General features: G+C 38.4%; 1 protein-coding gene across 50 annotated transcripts in view; it reads right to left on the minus strand.

The window, feature by feature from the left end:
- Window positions 1-19,282, minus strand: part of LOC106878301 (uncharacterized) — a 176,227-nt gene that overhangs the window by 102,159 nt on the left and 54,786 nt on the right. For 48 of the 50 annotated variants that reach the window (XM_089340389.1, XM_089340415.1, XM_089340376.1 and 45 more), the window contains exon 3: window positions 851-3,048. In XM_089340389.1, the coding sequence (XP_089196515.1) occupies window positions 851-2,787 (1,937 nt within the window). In that variant the 5' untranslated portion in view covers window positions 2,788-3,048. Of the gene's footprint in view, window positions 1-850; window positions 3,049-10,725; window positions 10,812-19,282 lie in introns of those variants that run through there. The other 2 variants (XM_089340404.1, XM_089340382.1) reach the window with 1 other exon arrangement.

Raw genomic sequence — 19,282 nt, forward strand, 5'->3', positions numbered from 1 at the left:
TGCTGTTTTGTCTAGAAACACAATTAGAATGCCTGTTGCTGGTTTGAACTCACAAACTACAAGTTGGCAGTTGAATACCTCAGCCATTCATCCACATCATTATCATCATCCTCTTGCTATTAAATTCTGTGATTACAAAAAGTCAAATAATTGACCATTTATAAAGAATAAATAAAGTATTCATTTCTTTTTTATATGTGGAATTTAGCAATTAAGCTGCTACAGATAATTAAACAGACAAAATAAAGGACAAGCATATATAAATGGCCAATTGCCTGGACTAGAAGTGGCCATTTGCCCAACAAATTAAAAGAAGATCATTAATTGATGTTGTTCCGACATGTAAATCACAAGCAAAGATTGTCAATACAAGTTCAATGTTCCCCACCTTAACATAAACTGGTTGGATGGGTATTCAAATTTAGACATTGTGTAAACTAAGTGAGCATCAAAAGGAATTACTTTACATGGCAAAATGCCATTCGTACCTCTAGCATCGATAAACTTACCTTCAGATGAAGCAACCTCTTATGTAGGTTATTGACGTGCTAAACATAGCAGCCAAATACTCCTGCATTACAGATTCCTTCCTTATACAAAAGCAACACACAACTAACAAACCTTCCATCTTGATACAAATATCAGACTCACAATCTCTCAAGATCTTTTATACAAATTTTGCCAGAATGATTACAACAAAGTCTTCCCTGGCAAAATTTGAACTCAGATTATGAAGAGATGTAATTAAACACCACAAGGTATTTTGTCTTGGCACACTATCAATTCTGCCATCAACTCATCAAGATATGTTTCTAAACAATAAAAAGAAGGGAAAACTTATTTTACTTACTCTCGACTGAGTAGTTTATCTTGTTCATCGGGAGTCATAGCCTCAACTGAGGTAGTTTCATCTGTTATTTGGAATAAAATATCCTTTTCTGATAAAGCCTGTGATGAACTTTCTTCATCTTCAGCCTCATAACTAGTGTATTCCATCGGAGGGTGGGCGGACTTTGCAACCTCTCCGTTGGTTCCTTGAAGGTCGGAATATTTTGAGGACAGATTGTCTGCAGACACAGGACAACCACTCACAGTTTTTGAAATAAACTTAAGGTCCTTGTTTTCGGGGGATTTTGGAATAGATTTTCGCGGTGGAGGAACCGGTGGGGACACAACTGGCACATTTACACAAGTATTTGTGGGTGAAGGCATTACTTTTGGAAACTGTACTCTGTTTTCTGTGGTTAAAAATTCCTTGTGTGCTCCGGTTGGGCTGTCTTCAAGTTGGGGAGAGGTCATTTCAATGACACTATTGCGATAAGAAGAAGTAACATCAGAGCTCGACACCTCACTCAACTTATCGATGTCATTAATGCCATCAGTGAGACCATCGGACACTCTCGGTATCTGATGAAGTTGATTGAATTGGTGAAATTCTTCTTCCATTTGAAGTTGATCAGCATCTTTTTTATTTCCATGGCTGCTATGCAATAGAAGCTGAGTACCCCTTGACGATAAATCTGATTCAATTTCTTCTAAAAGTCCATAACTACTAAATTCATTTTCTTCATCTTGAAAATCCCTCGACAACATGCCCGCTGGGATATCTTCTGTTGAACATGCAGCACTGTTATCACTATGTGGATAGCTGACAGATGAATCTGGTGTTGAAAATGTTCGTGTTTCCTCAACGGAGCTCTCAGGACTATCAAGATTGTCATTTAAAGATTTTTGTGAGGAATAATCTCTATTTTGATCTACATTTAAACTCGTCACTTTACACTGGTCTAAATCAAGCAACACTGCTCGCTTCATTTGTTTTCTCTTCCAGAGAAGATTTCCGGAAACATTACAAAGTTCATTCTTATCATTCAGGGACCCAGCTGGACTCTTCATGCTTGTGTGCACAGTTGGGCTACCTGTAGTTATTGCGTTTTTAACCAGTGCATCTGCAGACTCTGCACTTGCAACTGATTTTACGATTGTTGATTCTGAATCAGGAATGTTGTAGTTTGGCTGAGAGACAGAATCTTTAATCTTTAAGTTTGGCTCGCTACAACCCCTCGGCCGCAGAAATTGATCCTTCACAGAAGACTTCAAATTGTTATCTACTTTAGCATTACATTTCGAAAGCTTGGAGTCTGAACTCGAATGTGTGTCATTCAGTTTTGATTTCAATGATGAATCCCCTTGTGATGAACCAAGCGATTCTTGGGATGGTGACCGCTTTCGATTTTCTGGACTTGCGGAAGAACTAGAAGTTGGTGACCAGATTGGAGAAGTGATACTCAAGTTTCTGCTTCTGCCGCCAACTTTCCGAGACCGTTCTTTTGCAATACGAGTCTCCTCTTCAAGTTTGGCAAACATAGCACGTGTGCTGTTGAACCGTTGAACATGATTTGATGCTTTCAGCAATGGAGAGGTTTTTGTGGGGGAAGATTCTTTCGGTTTCACTCCCGAGCCATCTACGCTTCTCTTCTGCTTATATTCCGGAGATACCTCCGAAGCAAAACCATGAGATGTTTGTATCTTTTCTTCACTCTTTGCAGAATTAAATATGTTTTTTAATTTACTTACGTTAGTCCCGCACCGATTTCTGTTCCTCGATCGTTCAGAAGCTAAATCTTCAAATGAAGACTTCAAATTATGAAACTGCTGCTGGCAAGCTAAGTCTTCAGGTGAAGACGATCGCAAGTCAACTCTATGTATACTACCGCTATTACTTCCACTCCGTGACCGGCTGGCAGCCACAACTTCATCTCTTGCACTACTTATAGGATTAGCCATCTTCAACAATGCCCAAGACTCAACGTAGAAGACGTCCAAATCAATTTTACACCCAAGATGACTTCCTGTGTATAAAAGGGTGCCAGTGCAAAAGCAGGATTGGGTTTGTCATTATATGTACATATATTCTTGTTCTTATTGAAAGAAGGGACATACATCAATGAAAGTAGGGGGTCTCGCAAACACCAAGAAATAGCATCATTTTGTCCCATATCTGTACTGGAAGATATCATTGTCTCGTCATTTGCTTTATTCCTCAACCTGCAGATTAGAAAGAAAAGAAAACAAACATAAATATTAATTATCATAAAAAATTTGTTTTTAACTTAAATAAAAAAAAAAAAAAATTTTAATTTTCATACAAATTTTTTCAATACTTTCATTTTTTGAGGTTTTTAAAACTTTCCCCTTTTCAGGGCATAAATATTTTTAGAAAACATACTTCTAAACTAAATATGATCATTTATATATACCTCACCTGTCAAAGTGGTTCTATGGGACAAAGCAAAGCAGGACTTGCTGTCCACTCCCCCAAAGAAGTCACAAAACACATCCCACCACCACCAGGTCCTATATATGAAGTTTGGCCTCTCATAAGCCAATATTCCTTTAATGGACTGGAAACGATTTTACCTGAATATGAACTGATGAAACTGGGGTGTGTCTAATATACCCCATGTGCCTTTTGCACCATCAAATATATAATATAATACATATAGAGTGTGTGTGTGCATACACACACACACACACATAAATATATACATATGTGTATATATGTCCCATCCATGCCAACATGGAAGGTGGATGTTAAATGATGATATATATATATATATATATATATATATATACCCATATATGGGTTGGACGGTTTGACAGGAGTTGGCCAGCCAGAGAGTTGCCCAGACTCCAGGTGTCTGTTGTGGAATGGTTTCCACTGCTGGATGCCCTTCCTAACACCAACCAGTTCCCAGAGTGGTGAGCTGGGTGCTTTTTACGTGCCACCAGCACAGTTGCATTTACACAGCACTGGCACATGTGTATTTCCCGTGGTACCGGCACCTGTAAAGGACATGCCTGTATGTATGGATGACCGCGAGTTTACTTAGCGCCACAAGGTGCTAATAATACTCACGCTGTTAGTGATAACAAATCATACAATTAACTGTAGAGCTATGTATGGGTTTAGTCATTAGATAGAAACTATGTGAGTGAAATAAGTTGATGATCACTCATTGAAAATAAGATGTGAAGTTAGTTATTACAATACAAACCGTTCAGTTATTAGAACACTTCTTAACAGTTACACAATATTACTGGCAGCTATGCACTTCAGAACATCATGGACAGAAGAGCCTTCAAAGTAGTTATATACCAGCAGCTGCTTACTTTGAAACGCCTCACCGAGAAATAACTAGGATGACTGCTGGCGGCAGTGGTTGAATCAGACAATTCGTTTTTGCTTCATGATTTCATGTCCATGTTTAAACAGTTGTGTGAGAAACTATGAATGAGTTGAGAAAGCCCTCAAGGTTGATCCTAATTTAGGTCACTAACAGATGTCAAGAGACCCAAGTTTTGACCTAAACAAGTGTCAGGAGGGCTGGCTAGGTTCACACAGTTGATCTACTTCGAAGTCAGTTAATGGTTGATGTATGGCTGCACACTCCCCTTATATGCTACCACAGTTGCTATGAAACTTCATAGAAATTCTCAAGTGCCTCCATCACACATTAATGAGTGTCGCTGCTAGGTGACTTAATGATAGTTTATTATATGGATAACCACCAGCGCTGCTCACATGAAAAAAAAAACAATAAAAAAAACCCACTTTAATATTATATAAAAGCACTGTACAATATATAACAATGTAATTACGCATACACTCTATCTGTCTGTCTGTTTGTCTGGATGGATGGGTGGATAGATATAGGAAGGCACACACACACACACATAATGAAGGAGCATGGCATAGAGGTTAGAGTATTGTACTCACGATTGCTATATCGCGGGTTCAATTCCTGGACTGGGCAGCACATTGTGTTCTTGAGCAAAACACTTCATTTCATGCTGCTTCAGTCCGCTCAACTGTAAACGGGTAACCTCATGACAGAATAGCCTTCTGATTAAAGGACATGCTGGCCTATTCACCTAGCCAGCAGGGTGGCTGTGTTCAGAAGTTAAAATGATGCAAAGCGCACCTTGCCGGCTCTGGTCAAACCATCCAACCCACGCCAGCACAGGAAACACATGATGATGATGATGAAATATTAATTTCTACAAGCATGGCAACATGGTTAAGAAACCTGTCTTGCAACCACATGGTTTTAAGTTCACTCCTACTGCAAGGTACAATAGCCCCAGGCCAACGAAGGTACCATGCATTGGGACTGAACTTGAAACCACATGGTTGTAAAATGAGCTTCTAAACCACAGAGTCACGTCTGTTCTTCCAATTTTGAGTATTTTGGTTTCACTATGCAAGGTTACTAGGGTTGAACCAATCCCTCTTTAGTGTCTTTTTTCAATTGCTTGTAAAAACTAAAAACTAATATTTTCAAAAAACCACTCCTAATTAATTTGACAGTGGCTAATGACTCACTAATTACAAAATTACAATATATAATTTATTATGCAATTGTTGAAAGTCATCATTTATATATTTGTTCCCAGATCATCATTATCATCATCTGATGTCCCTCTTCCATGCTGACATGGGTTGGACAGTTTGACCAGGGCTGGCTGCACCCAGAGGGCTGCAACCAGCTCCAGTTGTCTGCTTTGGTATAGTTTCTATGGCTGGATGCCCTTCCCTGACACCAACCACTTTACAGAGTGAACTGGGTGCATTTATGTGGGGTCAGCATTGGTGCGTTCTATGTGATATGAGCACAGGTGTTCTTTACACCAGCACAGGTGCTTTTTATGTGGCACCAGCACAGGTGCCTCTTACATGGCACTAGAATCTGCTAGGTCACCAAGTAACCTGCAAGACAAGGACTTCTCAGCTGAGATAGGGAGAGGAACCAAGAGAAACAGCCAGGGGCCAGGCAAGAGGTTAGACGATCAAGAAAATACAGGTGAGAGGAAGCTTTGCAGGTGGAAGCCATGGGTTTGGTGCCACTGGTTCTGTCACTTGTTCCATTTACAAAGTGTGTAGAGCCGATTCATTTATCACTGTTATTTTGGAACCAAACCCCCATGACAAATGAAGATTCATGGTGTTTAACTTGACAATGTGGTTTATATGAGCCATTATAAAATAATCATTATACAATTATTTTAATCTTCTTAAGAAAAGGATTATTTACTTTCACCCTGCTACAGATTTCAATAATTTATTCACCATTAATCCAGTTTATTGCAGTATTAATTTTACCATCAGATTAAAAGAAAAAAACAAAACAAAAAAAAAAGCAATATAAAATAAAGTCGTTAGTCAATAAATTACTTTTTCATCTTTAATAATAATTAGTCCTCTCCCACTAAAAATTTAATAAATTAGAAAACTCATTCTGGCAATGCTTAAGAAAAGCGTGCCATTTTCACTTTGTCAAACGGCAGCTGATATCACTTTGGAGACTCTCAAAGAATTTTGTTGTTGCTGTTCTTACACTGTGCTATGACTAACTTGAAAAATCAAGGATGTTTTCTTTCTTTTCTTTTTTTTTTTTTTTGGTGTAATTATGAATTATTCATTTATGCTGTTGTTGTTGTTTAACATAAAATGGTGAGATGGTGCGAGATTGTTGTTTAGAATCATTGTTGTTGATTTCTGTATTTTCTGAGATGGCAATCTGATACAATCACACACCACCCTTTCTCAAACAGTGACAACAACAACAGCATGGAGGTGTGGTTAAAAAGTTTGCTTTGCAACCATGTGATCTCAGGTTTGATCCCACTCCAGGCTACTAAATTGGTCGAGTATTTTGTACTAAAGACTCAGGCTGACCAATGCTTTTATCAGTGACATTTGTTAGATGGAAACTATATGGAAGCCCACTGAATAAATGGACTGAGTGTGCATATTTGTGTATGTGCATGTGGGGGTTTGTGAGTGTATGTGGCAGGGTCTGTGCAAGTGTGTGTGTGTGTGTGTGTGTGAGGGAGCGAATGTCTGTGAGTGTGTGTATGTCTGTGTATGTGTGAGCATGAGTGTGTGTGTTTGAGTGTGTGTGTGTGTGTAAATGTGTGAGCATGTGTTTAAGTGTGTATGTCTACATGTTTGTAAGTGAATGTGTGTGTGTGTGTGTCCATGAGTGTCCCAACGCGTCTTTGCATTGGCTCCACTTCACTGGTGACATTGTTTGTGTCTGCCATAAATCAAATATCTGCTGTTTGGTTTATGAAGATATGGAATTACTGTACTTATAAAACAATGGATGGCATCAGGTGGAAAATGGAGGTGGTGGGGTCCAGTTCACAGAATGATGTCTCAAGGAGTCTCATCCAACATGACAGCATGGGAAAAGAGGATAAGGTGATGATGATGATGAACAATAATTTTGAACTGCACCAAAATGTATTCTCAATGACAAAAGAAGCTGACTACAACGGACAATCAAAAACAGAAAATTCTTCCCCACTCACCATCTAAGAGAAGATTCTATGATGAGTGAAGTCTATGAATGATCAATGAGATAACCTGGTATACTTACACAAGTTTACCCCCTCCTATTGACTTTGTTTCCTCATAGCTTTCAGAGAAGTGGATATTTTTTAATGAAAATTCTCTACAAATATGTTTCAGATGGTGTAGATTCCAATTTTATTAGAATTTCTGGCGGAAATTTTTTTTCCAAGGATAAAAAGAGGACTTTTGGAAAATTTACACAAGTCAGCTTTGTTTCCTCATAACTTTCAAAAAAATGTGTATTTATAAATGAAATTTTCTAGAAATACCTTTTAGACAGTGTTGATTACAATTATATTGGAATTTAATATGAAAAAGAAACAAAACTGGACAGCACACATACACACCAACACACATTGTCAGAAATTTCTAGTTTCTTTTTGTAGATATACAAACTGACTCACATCATATGTATATGTGCATGCCCACCAATTGTTTTTCACTCTAAATTCCAGTATAATCGTAATTTACACACTCTGAAAGGTATTTGTAGAAAATTTCATAAGAAAATATCCATGTTTCTGAAAGATAATAAGGAAACAAATCTAGATTTGAGGATCTTGTTGATGCATTGGTCCACAGAGTCACATAGAGTCCACAGAGTCACATAACAGAGCCATAAACGTCTAATTTGGTGAACAATCACACTTGATCTGATGCGGAGATGGTGGTGGATGGAAGGCGGAGAGTCTGCCAATGACGGCAGCTCTGGCAACGGCACTCCTTATTTCTGACACTTGTAATTGTTCATATTAAATAATTAATCTCATTCATATTAATTATTAGTCATTATTAACCTAGAAACGGCAATATACCATCAGTGACCTATAAACTTAAATGAACCTCAGAAGGAATTTCACCTTTGAAACGCAGAGAACGGCTCAACTGCTATCATTGCAGCTCCTCCCCAGAATAACAACAGCACAACATTATAAAGGCACAGTTTTAATGATAATAGAGATAACGAGTTGTCTTAATTGAATCTTAACAAGAACTTCTAATAATTTGAACAAGAAAATACTTAAAAAAAAGAAAGAAAAAGCCTTTTGATTCCTTTCTTTTTTACAATAATATGTACAGTACTAATTACACACACACACACATTCTTTATTTAATGTTTCTGGTACCCACATATATAACTGATACTTTTCTACTGACCCCAGGATGGTGGGAGGTAAAGCTGACTCTACCACAATTTGAACTGAGATGGTTAACATTGTTATCTTTATACCAGACTGACTGAAAAGTATTCATCACTCTTCATTCATAGTTGACTGATCATTCATGTTAAACTGTAAAAGTGCTTAGTTATGAAACTATTTGCTCCAATAATTAATTAAGCAAAAACCCCATTACGTGTGTGTGTGTGTGTGTGTGTGTGTGTGTGTGGCTGTGTGCTAAGAAATTTGCTTCCCAACCACATGGTTCTGGGTTCAGTCCCACTGTGTAACACCTTGGGCAAGTTTCTTCTATTATAGCTTCAGTTTGACCAAAGCCCTGTGAGTGGATTTGGTTAATGGAAACTGAAAGAAGCCCATCATATACATGTGGCCTTGTGCCAAAATTTGAAACCAATACGTAAATATATATATATATACATACACACACATTCATATATGCACACACATACACACCCCTTATCGCGTCTATAAATTTTGAATAAACATCCTTATATTGTATCCATAAATAATACAGAAAATGTTAAAAGGTTTTTTTAATATTGAAAGTGAAGCCTTTTAATTTTGGATTGAGTAAAGGGTTGAAGTGGGAGCAGCAGCAGAGTACGGGTGGGGTGGAAGTGTGTAGGGTGTGGCATTTTATCCGTTTATTGGGTGCATGTTCTTACCACACCTTCCACTCCCCTGACAACTTTGGTTCATTCCTTTTCTTTGATAAATTACAGAAGAACCATAAAAAGTTTCAACCAAGAAATAAAAGACTTCTCTATTTCTATATTTCAAAACATTTTTATGGCTTCTCTGCATCTTCTGCTGCTGCTGCTCTACCCCCCTCTCCCCCAATTCCCCTGGGTGTTGCTTATCTGCCCTTCTGCTCCTCTGTTGCTCTTTCGAAGATAGTTTTACTGAGTTAATGTTAAGTATTAACGGTAACAGGAATCAAGTTACATTTCAACACAAAAATTACTGGTTTTACATGGGAAGTTTCCAAAGTTTGTGCAGCGAAGGAGATTGTGGGAGACACTGCTATTGAGAATGATGATGGTGGTGGTGTTGGTAGTGATGATGATGATGATGATAATAGAGGTGGGATGGTCATGGTGGTAATGATGATGGTGATGATGATGATGATGATGATGATGATAATAGTGGTGGGATGGTCATGGTGGTGATGATGATGATGATAGAGGTAGGGTGGTCGTGGTGGTGATGATGATGATGATAGAGGTAGGGTGGTCGTGGTGGTGATGATGATGATGATGATGATGATAGAGGTAGGGTGGTCATGGTGGTGATGATGATGACAACATGTAGCTGCATATTTCCTTCCCTCTTCCTCACCATTACCACCACCACTAATAACAACAACACCATAATCACCCTCTTCATGGAAATTTTGGAAACTTTCCATGTAAATCCAATAATTAATTTTCTGTAGAAATGTAATTTCATTTCTGTTACACTTACAATTTAATTGTAACAAATTAAACGATATTTCAACTCATTATATATTTTTTACTATTTTAAACCCACTCCCACAGACACCAAACACACACACACACATCTACTAATGCATTCACAGACACACATACATAAATATGGAATTGAATGTTAAATATCTTTGGGTCCTAATACTAGGACAAATATTGAATCACTTTGAACCAAAGTCTTTGTAGTCAACCAGTTTGTAGGATCTCAATTGAAGAATATTAGAACAGTCTTGTCAGGGGTACTTGGTGCTGCAGAAGAAAATCCTGGCTTGTTTCAAAGACTACAACGCAATTGGTTTCATGGAAACAGTCACAGAATAAAAGAAGAAACTGCAGAAAAGTGGAAAGCTAAACTTAACAAAGAGAATGAAGAGACAAAGACAGAATTCATTGCAAAATCAAGTTCAAAACACAAAGAAGACTCAGAACTCTAAAAGAATCGATGACGGATTGACAAAGAAGAAGATTATTGCAGGTAGGAATCAATCAAGAGAATTCTTGCAATTCAATGAAGACGTCGTTGGACTCACAAAAATTGGGAACAGTGACAAATTTGTGGATGGGAATCTCTGTCTAATATAAAAAAAATATATGCTATATTGGAAGGAAGATCGTTTTAAAACTTTACTTAACTCACCTGTCAAATATGTCACCTGTTTGTATTATGTTCTGCACAAAAATGTTTTTCTACACTTGCTGGTTTCACAATCACAGCAAGAAATTCCTTTCTTAAATATCAGCCCCACCTTCATTTCCCCACCTTTATTGAAAAAAAATTTCAAGGACGGAAAGAGAAAACAACAAAGGTAAACACATTCTTTAACCATACACACACACACACACACACATACACACACACACACACACACACACATTTTCAAAATGCATTTGAACCAAGGCCCAACCTCAAAACTTTCACCGCAAACAACACACAGGAAATAAAGGTGCATTTACGTATGTGAATATCTGTGTGTGTGTGTGTGTGTGTGTGTGTGTGAGTGGCCATCTGACTGTAAAGATTGCTGGATTAATGGTTTGGGTATTCAGCTCGCAATCATAAGGTCACGAGTTCAATCCCCAGCTGGGCATTGTGTCCTTTCGCAGGGTCCTTTATTTCACGTTGCTCCAGTCCATTCCCCAGGCAAAAATGAGTTGGACTTGCATTTCCAAAGGGTCAGCCTTGTCACACTCTGTGTCACGCTGAATCTCCTTGAGAACTACATAAAGGGTTACACATATCTGTGGAGTACTCAGCCACTTCAACATTAATCTCACGAGCAGGCTGTTCCCTTGATCGGATCAACCGGAACCCTCGTCATCATAACCCACAGAGGCCCAGTTATCAGTTGACTGTATAACTGTTCCTTTACACAAATAAGAGAATATTTACACAATGCCTATGTTTCAATAAATATCAGTGTGCTTGTACAGGCACATAAGTGTGTGCATGTGTGTGTTTAATAGAAATGTGTGTAGACACCAGCCTGTGTGTATATACAAGCTGATATTCATATGTGTGCGTGTGTGTGTGTGCGTGTTTAGTAGAAGTGTTGATATGACTTCAACTCATCCTCTTACTCCTCAACAACAACCTGGATGGAGATTAATGACGGAGGTCACCCAACATTGATTCCAAGCTTTTAACAGAAAAAAAAAACAAATCAGGATTAACATAATTAAATCTTGAAATCAATCTAAAACCTCTGTTAAACTTGACCCTGTAGCTTAATCTGCTATGTGTGTGCGCGTGCAGTGTTATGTTTGTTCAATTTAGCTCAAGTGAAGTAGGATTCTTTTGAGTTTAGCACTCAATACATGGCAAAAGAGTAGAGTTTTATAACTTTTTTTTAAGATTTATCACTATTAGCATGTCAACCTATATAAGGTATTTTCAAGTGTGTGTGTGTGTGTGTGTGTGTGTGTGTGTGTGTGTGTGTAATTAATATAAACAGCTAGGCACAATATAATACCATAAAGGGAGTGGCATGTAAGGTCTCTTACATGCACTCATTCGACCAGCTAGAAATAGCAGCCAAACCTCACTGGCATCTTATAAAGGGAAGAATGTATTAGATAATGTAGTTAGTTCTCCTAATACACTGAGTCTGATTATAAGAAGAGATGGTCATGGCTGGGACATATTTGATCATAAGTCAAAAAGATAGTGCTTATTGGCAGCAACATAATATCCCCATCAGCATCATCATCATCACTGCTGATGCCATCACCACCAACAACAACATTGACACCACCCCCACCACCACCATTATCATCCTCACCCATGCCACCCACCTCACCAAACAGACTTTATCAGTCTGTCAAGGTGGGGCAGGAAAGAACCCCCCTGAGACTAATAATCCCCAATTAAGATAAACTCCACACACACACACACACATGTATGCATGTATAAAACCCTGACTTCTGTGATTCAGTATAATTTCATGATTGTTACAGAGAAACAGGCTTTAACCATCCCCCAGTATATTGCTGGATTTCAGTTTGGGTATATACATTGTTATAGTAAAGTGGTTTGTAGCTCCCAGTGTATTACAGGGTTTCATTTTGGGAACAAGATATTTCAATTTAATAAAGTAAGGAGACCCAGGGAAGAAAAAAAAAACAGAATTGAAATTTATAAAAGAAAAATAAACAGAAAGAGAGAATAAAAAGGAAGAGAGAGAAGAGGTGAAGAAAGAAGGATAGAGGTTTGCATGGGACGGTTGCATGGTGATGTAGGAGTGTTTGCATCAAGGTTTGTAGGTCATATGTTAATTAGTCAGTTAGTTAATGAGGTAATGGAATAAAGAGGGTGATATCCAAATTGCCTAGTGCAGGTAGTTGTTATTATCAGTCAAGTGGTACAAGGGCAAAGAAAATGCACAAGAAGAGGAGGAGGAGGAGGAATCACAGGGCCCCTCTCCTCCCTCACAACCTGGTAGACTTAGTAGAAGACAAGGTTAGCTTGGATAAAATGCGGTTTTGGTTTAATGATTGGACAACTTGGAACCTTCTAATTATTTCTCTGACCATCTTGAAAAAGAGGCGTACAAACTGCACACCGTAGTCTTCAGCAGACACCGTCTGTATATAAGATGGGATGGTCATGGTGAGACTGGTTTTGATTAAAGATCTGCTGGATCAGGGTTGCCTGGTGCTATACAACAACAACAACAACAATACATGCGAGAGTGTCAATGTAGTTGCTAAACTGATTAGAAATAACAACCCAATCTCCCTCAAATTATATCCTATTGTCATAAGAACAACAAAAACAAAAAAAAAGATACACTGTTCAATGTAGCTGTTGATATATTGTGTTTAAGTAAGACATGATGGTCTCAAATGGAATGTCTTTGATTGTAAATTTGCATGACCAGGACTAACCCGGGGTTAAACAGCCACAATTTCTAATTAGTTGTTTATTCAATCGAAGATCTTTTAGCCTTATAAAAGAAAAAAATAAACTATAAAAGTATATTCCTAATCGTTCTCCTTCCATTGCCCTGCCCCACCATAAAAACCAACGCCTTGCAGCAGAGATGAAAGAAATCAGTTGATCACCAAAAACAACTGCTTCCTCACTGCTCCTCTCTCTCTCTCTCTCTCTCTGTTTTTCTCCACTCCTTTGTAATTCCTGAGGCCTTGTTGTGACTGTTGTAAGAAATCGTTGAAAGCCTTAAACAATCTCATCTCACTTGCTTTCCTCCCACCGCCGCCTTCCCCTGCATAACAGCTGAAGCCAACTTACTTTTGTGTGTCAATCAATATTTTTATCCTTGCATTTTCCTTGCTATCAGCCCTCTTTTGTTACACCTACAAACACACACACACACACACACACACACACACACACACACAGATGCACATGCCTGACATGTGTTCAAACCCCAAACACACTCCAACATTCCATAGGGAAACGAGGCAATATTTCCAAAGGAACTACAACAACAACAACCACAACAATCATCACCGAAGATCTTGAGTTGAGCAGCAAGAGAGAGAGAGAGAGAGAAAGGAAAAAAGATCTAAGATTAAATTGCAGAAACATGGAAAGAAAAATTGAGGGCCTCTTTCATCTCTTTATTTTATTGTATTTTTCCTTTCAACATTCTTCTTTTTTTTTTTTTTTTCTCTTTCTTTTCCGTTCTTTTGCAAGTTTTTCTTTTTTCTTTTCCCATCGTTCTTTCCACTTGATTCCCTTCTCTCCCATTCCTTCATTTTCTTTCTCTTCTTCCTCTTTTCATTCTCCTTCGTTTGCTTTCTTTTTTTCTTTCATTCTATTCTTTTTTTCCTATTTAACTCCTTCCTCCCACCATTTCTCCTTTCCCTCCTCCCTTTAATTGCCTACTCCCCCTTCCCACTTACACCTCCTACTCTATCCCATTCCACCATTTCCCCCCCTTCTTCCTTTGTAGTCCTTTCTCCCTTCTTTCCATCCTCTCCCCCACCCCTTCTTCCATTCTCTGTTTTCCTCAAAGAAAAAAAAACAACTAACCAAAACAATCTCATTCCATTACACACACACACACACACACACACACATATACACACATGCAAGTTTATACATACACACACCCATGAATGCACTTACATGCACACACAAGCCGGGAATGCGCACATACTCGCACAGATCACTAACAGGTGGCTGATGAAAGGAGAGAAGATGTAAATACTGAGAAAAAAAGGGGTTTTAAGGGATGATGATGATGATGATGATGGGTTAGGAAGAAGAGGAGTAAGAAATAATAAAACAATCAAATGAGGTGGGCAAGGATGCAGACAGTTTCTTTCTCTTTCTCTTATAAGTTATATGCAGGTATATGTATGTATGTGTATATATATATGTATGTATGTGTATATATATATGTATGTATGTGTATATATATATATGTATGTATGTGTATATATATATATATAGGCACAAGACTGGGTGTGTGGTAAGAAGCTTTCTTCCCAACCACATGGTGCTGAGTTCAGTCCCGCTTGTGAGGCATCTTGGGCCAGTGTCTTCTACTATAGCCTCAGGCCAACCCAAAGCCTTGTGAGTGAATTTGGAGGATGGAAACTGAAAGAAGCCCGTTGTATATATGTGTGTGCATGCATGTGTGTGTCTGTCTGTGTTTGTACACCCCACCTCCCCACCATCACTTGACAACCAATGTTGGTGTGTTTATGTCCTTGTAACTAAGTGGCATGCCTTCATCTATAGATGATATTACCCAGACAGCAGGCTAGAAGGCCATTACTCATTGACCTTAACCCTTTAGCATTCAAATAGACCATATACAGCCAAATAGTCAACCCGTTTTTATGCTCAAACCAGCCAGATCTGGCCTCTCACACCAACCTACAACATTATTCTAAAAATAAACAATCACATCATTGAAATCTCATAGCTACATTGTAATGCATGGTTAATTCAAAACAATGTGGATAAATAAGGATTACATTTGGCAGAATAATCTGAACACTAAAGGGTTAATCCACTCTTACCATCTAAGAAGGCATTCCGGGTGTGTGTGTGTGTGTGTGTGTGTGTGTGTGTGTGTGTGTGTGTGTATGTGTGTGTGTTTGTTTGTTTACATCTTGCTTGTTTCTATAAGATCTGTGCTGTACTAACGGTGTTGTTATTGTCAGTTCTCCCGTCTGCGAATCATGTGACCACTTCACACTGTCAAAACCACAGCAAATAACGAATCCCCTTTTTGACAAAACAGGCAAGGGTTAGTGACGGCAAAGGCATCCATCCAGTTGTAAAGCAATGCCTCAGTAACATTTGTGTAATCTTGGTCAGGTAAAAATGAGCACAGAAGAATGTGTGTGTGTGTGAGTTTATGCATGTAAGTCTGTGTGTATGTATATACACACACATATATATATATATATAGATAGATAGATAGAGAGAGAGATTACACAATATCTCATCAGTGTACTGCTACAGGTGTTACAGGTGTAAAAATGATTATAGTGATTTTCAGTAAAGAATGTCATTCATTCCATTTTGTGTCATTTATGTGTGTGTGTGTGTGTGTGTGTGGATATGTATTTCTGTACGTATTTAAGACATACATATATATATGTGTGTGTGCGAGTGTGTATATGTATGTATATATATATATATATATATATATATATATATATATATATGTATGTATGTATGTATATATATATACAAAGTCGAATGCACGTATGCATGTGCATGTGGCTACTTGTGTAAGCACATGCAGCAAAGCTGAAACAGCAGGTTAGAGATGGCAGACATGGATGAATGGATGAAAGGACTTGGATAGGTCTGTTGTTGGAATTATTACATTGTGAGCATTCTTGGAATGTTTTAGTGGTGGTGATGGTGGTGGTGGTGGGGTGCACAGGGGGGGGGTTGAAGGAGAGAGGGTTTGAAGGAGAAAGGTGAGAACAAAAAGGGGGGGGGAGAGACAGGTGAAAAGGAAATCAATGGAGAGAGGGTGACAGATAGAGGGAAAGAAAAGAGAAAGGGCTGAAAGAAGTATGTCAGGAATTTAATTATATAGAAGTGATGATAGTGGTGGTAGTAGTAGTAGTAATAGTAGTAGTAGTAGTGGTGGTAGTAGTAGTAGTAGTAGTGGTGGTGGTGGTGGTGGTAGTAGTGGTGGTGGTGGTGGTGGTAGTAGTAGTAGTGGTGGTGGTGGTGGTGGTGGTGGTAGTAGTAGTAGTAATAGCAGCAGCAGCTTCTCAATGAAGAGGTAAACCTGAATGGTAGCTTACCTGCCCCACTGTAGAGCTGGAAATTGAGGCAGTGGTACTTCTGGGAAGGGTGGTGGTGGTGGTGGTAGAGGTAGTAATGGTACTAGTAGTAGTAATAATAGCTGTGCAGCAGCAGTTTCTCAATGAAGCAGGAAGGCCTGTGTGATGGTCCCCACCCCGCCCCCGCCTGCTGCCCCACCCCTCCTTCGTACAGGTAAAGTGAAGTTCTTACAAGTGAGGGAATGAGAAACCAGGACGTGAGATGCCTTTTTCATTGTGATGCAGTGTACTACAGAACAGGCTGCTACTGTATAGAGGCAGGGTGGGCACGGAAGGTTGGGGGGTAGGGGAAATAGAGGTGGAGGAAGAGGTGGAAAAACGAAGAAGAAACACCTTTCTGAATTAGTGGAACAAGTTTAACGATCCATGTTCTTCTCCATCCATGGCCTTCTCAACAGTTTTAGCAATACAGGTAAAATGGACCCACCTGGGGACTGAAACTACATAGGCAAACTGGTTTGCTAATGACTTATCAGAGCACTTTATTTATATATCTGGAAGAGCCTGTGTGATTGAGGGTGTAAGTATAAAAGTGCATTGTCAGACATGGTTGAGTGGTTAAGAAGTTCATTAGTTGCAGGGATACCCCTAAACCTGAAAGGCTCCCCCCACCACACAACACTGCAAGTAGACCTTAATCTCCAACCTAAAAAGTCCTCCAGAAGACCCTACTCAGGCTGTCTGCATTAACACCCAAGGTTGTACCCAGAACATCATCATTCAAAACTTCTCAAACCCCACGGTACAGCACAAGTGGTTGATGCTCTGCTAACCACATTGTGCAGCTGGCAGAGTGCAATGGGTGCTTGACACAGGACTGGAACTCAGCCAAGAACCAGATGGTGGTGTGTCAGCCAGAAAGACAGAAATTAATAAAAACTGCTGATCTATAAACCATCACAACATAACAAGACCAAATCCATACTGCTTTTCCATTGGCTATAAATAAAACCATTTAAATATAGACATCTGCTCATTAAGAAACATCAGATTCTTAAGAAAAGAAAGAAAAACAGCATCGAATAACAAATGAGAGGAGGTGGATGAACAATATACTGTAAAATAATAATAATAATAATAATAATAACAATAATACCATTAGAAAACAATAATTTCCTCTAATGATTGATTGATTTGTGTAGACAAGGCCTGAGGTCTGGGTTATTTAGGTTGCAGTTAAAGGAAAATGATGTTTATGCATTTCTCAAACAATGTAAGTATATTGAAATGGCCCAACTAATAATAATAATAATAATAATAATAATAATAGTAGTAGTAGTAGTAGTAGTAGTAGTAGTAGTAGTAGTAGTAGTAGTAGTAGTAGTAGTAGTAGTATAATAATGATTTCTGTTATTGGCCACAAGGGCCTGGTACATTGGAGACAGTACAACAGCACTAAGGAAAAGAGCGAGCTCAACACAATAACGGTAACACACACATTAACAGAAATAATAATAATAATAATAATAATGATAATAATAATAATAATGATAATAATGATAATAATCCTTTCTATTACAGGCACAAGGCCTGAAATTCTGGGAGTGGGGATAAGTTAATTACACCAACCTGAGTGTGTAACTGGTACTTAATTTATCGACCCTGAAAAGAATGAAAGGCAAAGTTGATTTTGGTGGAATTTGAACTCAGAAAGTAAAGACGGACAAAATATCGCTAAGCATTTTGTGCAGTATGCTAATGATTCTGCCAGCTCGCCACCTTAATAATAATAATAATAATAATAATAATGGTTTCAAATTTTGCCACAAGGGCAGTAATTCTGTGGAGGGGATGAAAAGTTCCTGGCTTTCAGTAAAAGAAAATACAGGAAGATCATTCAATTATTCAATATATTACATTCCCCTCTCAGATTCACACACATGTATTGCAGTGATCCTTCAGTTTTTCTAAGCTTTGTAAAAGAACTTGGAAGGTTGGGACTCCAACCAGGCCATTCATGATACCCTTAAAGCCAGGAATTTTACAGCATTTCATCGTATATACATACATACATACAAATATATGCATCATCATCGTCATGTGTGTGTGTGTGTGTGTGTGTGTGTGATGGTCTTTTTTCAGTTTCCATTTACCAAATCTACTCACAAGGCTTTGGTTGACCCAGGATTATAACAGAAGACACTCGGCCAAGATGTAGCACAGTGGGACTGAACTCAAAACCACATGGTTGCAAAGCGAACGTCTTAACCACACAGCCATGCCAATATATTTAATATTTTTGACACCTGTTTTGTTTCACCTTAATTCTGTTCTTTCGTTTGAAAACAATTTGGGGGTCAGGTTTGTTTAAACAAACATCATCATCATCATCATCATCATCATCAACATGGACATTAAATGATGGTGACATTTGTTTAAAAACCACAACAAGAGCGAGTACCTCTTAAACC

Source organism: Octopus bimaculoides, chromosome 23 (genome assembly GCF_046866305.1).
Source record: "Octopus bimaculoides isolate indiv1 chromosome 23, ASM4686630v1, whole genome shotgun sequence".
Taxonomy (NCBI): Eukaryota; Metazoa; Mollusca; class Cephalopoda; order Octopoda; family Octopodidae; genus Octopus; species Octopus bimaculoides.